At 38.3% G+C, this 4,644-nt stretch overlaps 1 protein-coding gene across 1 annotated transcript in view; it reads left to right on the top strand.

Moving 5' to 3' along the window:
* LOC106102528 (putative phosphatidate phosphatase) overlaps nucleotides 1–4,403 on the top strand; it is a 13,878-nt gene extending 9,475 nt beyond the window's left edge. The window contains exons 2-6 of the mRNA XM_013282039.1: nucleotides 1,238–1,389; nucleotides 1,821–2,018; nucleotides 2,402–2,563; nucleotides 2,920–3,096; nucleotides 3,429–4,403. Coding sequence (XP_013137493.1) covers nucleotides 1,238–1,389; nucleotides 1,821–2,018; nucleotides 2,402–2,563; nucleotides 2,920–3,096; nucleotides 3,429–3,524 — 785 coding nt within the window. The 3' untranslated portion in view covers nucleotides 3,525–4,403. The remainder of the gene's footprint in view (nucleotides 1–1,237; nucleotides 1,390–1,820; nucleotides 2,019–2,401; nucleotides 2,564–2,919; nucleotides 3,097–3,428) is intronic.
* Nucleotides 4,404–4,644: the final 241 nt, after the last annotated feature.

Genomic DNA, 4,644 nt, shown 5'->3' with positions numbered 1-4,644 from the left:
TCTATTAACTATTATCTTACACAAATATTAACTATACGATATGAACTATACAATATTGACTATTTATCTATTAACTATGGTCTTGCACAATTACCAAACGTGAAAATCTTAACATTTTATATCCGACTTTGTCTTACGTAATAGAATGTGCCAACTTGTAATTGTTTTAAGAAACGACCACGCGCGTCGCCAGGGGGCGGCAGCTGGCCGTCAATAGAGAACATAGAACGTAATAGAGAAAACATTCACGAATGTGTATAAACCTCGTATAAGACAATTCTAATAGTAGCTGTCAACTCTAGACCTACCTAGATCTTCTAGGGATTTGGGCGTCGTTTTATGGGTGGAAATGTCTAAAATTACGTCACTAACATTTCATTTAATGTTTGTTTAAATCTTGTTTATAATGATGTGGTATATTTTAAGATATAATTTTATTTAGTTAATAAACAAGATGTAGCTCTAGATAAGTTCCGTTGACCCCGATGTTAAAACATTTGATAACGATAACAGGTACAGACTTCCCTGTGGATTATATTGTCAACCTTAACGAGGATTTTAGCTTCGATTTTCAAGGATACATAATTATAAATATAACACTCGAATACAGAAACGTAATTTTAATACCAGCGTCTTAAATTATAATGCTAACCTAAGAGCGCGCGCCCACATTTGAATAAATTTTAGCACAACTGTTTAGTCGCGCTTTGAGTCCTATGAGCTTATATGGAGGTGCGCACTACTCGATTTTTAGTTGTGCACCTAACCAGTTGAATTGGCTGCGAAACGATCGACAAACGCACAACAGTTGTGTGATACCTTAGTCAAGGGTGTGCGCCGGATCTCAAAGTCCAAATTACTTTACAATTTAACTTCTGTCAGATGGTTAACGGCGCTAACGAAGCGAATTTTTAAGATGCGTTTCAGAATTCGACTGTAAGATTTATAAACATTTGGTTCGCATTACTCCCTTGATATTTTAGATAATTTTAGATAATTAATTTTGATTGAAAAGTAATATTTGTAAATGGATGTTTTATCACTAGTACGCGATACCATGCAAGTAATAGTTACCTGTCTACACAGTTCGATTTTTTTTCAAAGTATGTTACCAACGAATAGTGAATTCCGCCTACAGTTTGTCTATTCACGAATAGTTGGGAACAAATCACATAAGTACACGTTGCTAATTATAATGATAAACCATTAAATATTGTTTATTGTCCTATATATGCAGTGGCGTTTCCCTTGCTGGGCTTGCTGTTGTGGGCGGAGCCTTACCACCGCGGCTACTTCGCTGACGACCACTCGCTACGGCTACCATACAAACAGCAACAAATCTCAGAAGGCCTGCTCGCGGGACTGGGCTTCGCTTTCATTATTGTTACGGTAACGTATAAGAGCGTCCGCACACCTTAGACTAAAATATCGCACAACTATTTAGTCGCGCTTTGATTCCTATGAGCTTATATGGAAGTGCGCACACTACTCGATTTTTAGGTGTGCAACTAAACAGTTGACTTGGCTGCTAAACAAGCGACAATCGCATAACTGTTGTGCGATAGATTAGCCAAAGGTGTGCGCCCGCTCAAAATGCGATGACGTATATTAATTTAAGCGTGAGCTGCTACTGTTAAAAAAAGGTATAGAAACATATTGACATCTCACTCACTCTCATGTATAATCTGAGATAAATAATCTTTTTTACAAAGGTATACGTTCGGCCTGATGTAAATTTAGGGTATGTTCAATCTGCCTTTATCCAATTAACAGAGTAGACGATACTATCAGAAAAAAAACAATTTTTCTTTTGTTTATAGGTTGTTATAACAGAGTTTATTCGGGACAAGCGCGGGAATAGTGCAGGCGAGAAGTTCGTCAGTGGATGGCTTGTGCCGGGCTGGGCGTGGGAGAGCTACGTGACGGTCGGGGTGTACACATTCGGCGCGGCCTGCCAGCAGCTCACTGTCAACGCCGCTAAATACGTCATCGGGAGATTGAGACCACATTTCTTTGATGTAAGATCTATTGGTTTTGTACTGGGTACTGTCACCATCGCTAGCTCACTATACGTCCTTACAGGGGCTCGGATCCTACCCTAATAAGGGGTAACTAGGCCATAGTCAATCACGCTAGCCCACTGCGGGTTCACTTCACACATATCATTGAATTTCTCCACCGATATGTGCAGGTATCACGATGTTTTCCTTCACCGTAAGAACGTCGGGTAAATTATGTACATATGAAATACGAAAATCGCTAACTACATTAGTACGCCGGGATTCGAACCCAAGACCTGTAGATTACAAGTCAAGTGCTTAAACCCCTGTGTCACCAACGTTCACACTACTACTATGCACTTTTTGCTTATATATTGATTGATAAAATTCCCTATCCCCAGCTATGCAGGCCGATCCCTAACTCGTCGTCTCCATTGAACGCGCTGGGCTACATCCAGGCGTACTCCTGTTCAGGGGCCAGTGCTGCACAGCTCAAGGAGATGCGACTCAGTTTCCCCAGCGCGCACGCAAGCTTCGCTATGTACACCGCTGTCTTCTTTATTGTACGTATCACTATCATTGACCATGTATTCATTGATTAATTATGACCGGTTTACATTATTCCAGTCCAGCGATAAAAATATAAACCCACACTGAAATTCACTGTCATAATGTAAGCCCGGTATTTCTATGTGAATTTTTTATATTAAATTTAGTATTGTCTTCTCAAACTGAGGTAGAATATTTTTACCAATACGTGTGTGTGCATGAGAAAACAATTTCATTTTTATCCAAAGCCCAAAAAGCACATACCGTAAATATTAACGCTCATACTATATTTGATTAAACACGCTCTAAAAACAAAACCCACACGCATGATATCATGTTATTGTACACGCATAGTAATGTGTTCGTGCAGTTCTACATCCAGGTGAAGGGCAAGTGGCGCGGCTCGAAGCTGTTACGTCACGGCTGTCAGTTCGCTGCACTAATCGCTGCCTGGTACGTGGGACTGTCGCGAGTTGTCGACCACATGCATCACTGGAGCGATGTCGCTGTCGGATTCCTCGTGGGATTCGCTTTTGGTGCTATTGTAGTGAGTGATTTATCTTCTATTGTAAACGGTTAGCGTAGTAAATAGGAGACAAACGGAATTATGCAGCTCCCCACTACGGATCTGACTGTATTAATGGTGGTTGCCCTACCGCCTCCACCTTGACAAAATGAAAATGAAATGCTGAAGCGCCTAATGATATTTTAAAACTCAAAACCATCTGTACATCTATAATTTTATGGCAGGCGCTAAGACAAAAACGCAACTACTTACCTTCTAATTTCAATTATAATTATTACCTGTGTATAATAAGGGAATTATTAATAAATAGCCTTATTATTATACTTCTAACAAAATACTGTTTCTATTTCCAGTTCGTGTACATCTTGAAACCGAAGAAATACGGTATACCGCGTTCCTGGGAGACGGGGCCTCCTGAAATGCTGCCACAGCCTGTTATGTCCCGATGACTACGAGCACAAGTTCTATCTTAATGTAATGAAACACTCACGACCTTAACCAAAAGGCGCAGACAATGTTCTAGTGTTATGCCATATTTGTATATTGACTTGAATAAAACTGTGTATTTTTATTAATTTATATAATGAACACTTTATAAAAGGAATTTACGAAACATTAATTTAACCAATTAATAAGACTTAGTGCGCACTCAGAGTTTAATAGCCAATGTAGTCAATTAAGTACTTGTTATCACTAAAGTTTTTAACTGTATTTGTGTAGAAGTAAAAATGAATGATAATGATAAAATAAATTTGAATATTAATAGGCATTTAATTCTAAATGAAAACCATTCCAGCCTTTAAATACAAGACTCGCATTTGGTTTTGAAACCTCGAAATTTGATTCGTCCTATCGTCTTCTGACCTAAGACGATAAGAGACCTAAATGTAACTTATTCACTAGCGAATAATTACTGAAATATCCGTATAAATACAATTTATTAAGACTACTACACATCTTCAGGACAATAGACAAAAATTTAAGTGTCGTTTAAATTTTACCAGCCTTATAAATAAACACGGTATAAAGTTAAACTTTGGAATAAACTGAGTATAAGCAAAATTTGTACTATTCAATTTATTTCTAAGTTTAAGTTTATACCGCGTTTATTTGTAAGGCTGTATAAATTCTGTTTTGCCTACCCACTTATTAACTGCACATGTATGCTGTGCAGTTTACAATTTTTTTCAAACATGACTGTATTTGTGTGAGAAATTTGACAGTAAAGTAAACGATATAAAGAGAAACCGATTTTAGTCCCTTTCTTGTCCCACCTTTTCTTATAAAAAATGGATTGGATGGGAAAGTGGATTTGACGGTGGATGAGACGCAAAGGAAGGGGAAATATCCTCTTTATGTGCGTCTCCTCCTCCGTAGATTTAGGGTAGGCAACGCGTCTGCAAATGCTATGTCTATGGACAGCGGTCGCTTCGCCATTTTGGCGGATTTAGGTGGCCGCTTGCTCGTTTGCCAACTTATTGTATAAAAAAAAAATTGATTGTTCGTCCAAATAAGTTGGGAAAATACTGCATCGATTTTAAAAGTTCTATTGTAAAGCTCTTCTGTTAT

This window comes from Papilio polytes, unplaced genomic scaffold (genome assembly GCF_000836215.1).
Source record: "Papilio polytes unplaced genomic scaffold, Ppol_1.0 DF823923.1, whole genome shotgun sequence".
Classification (NCBI taxonomy): Eukaryota; Metazoa; Arthropoda; class Insecta; order Lepidoptera; family Papilionidae; genus Papilio; species Papilio polytes.
This window is presented reverse-complemented; position numbering and strand designations above follow the sequence as displayed.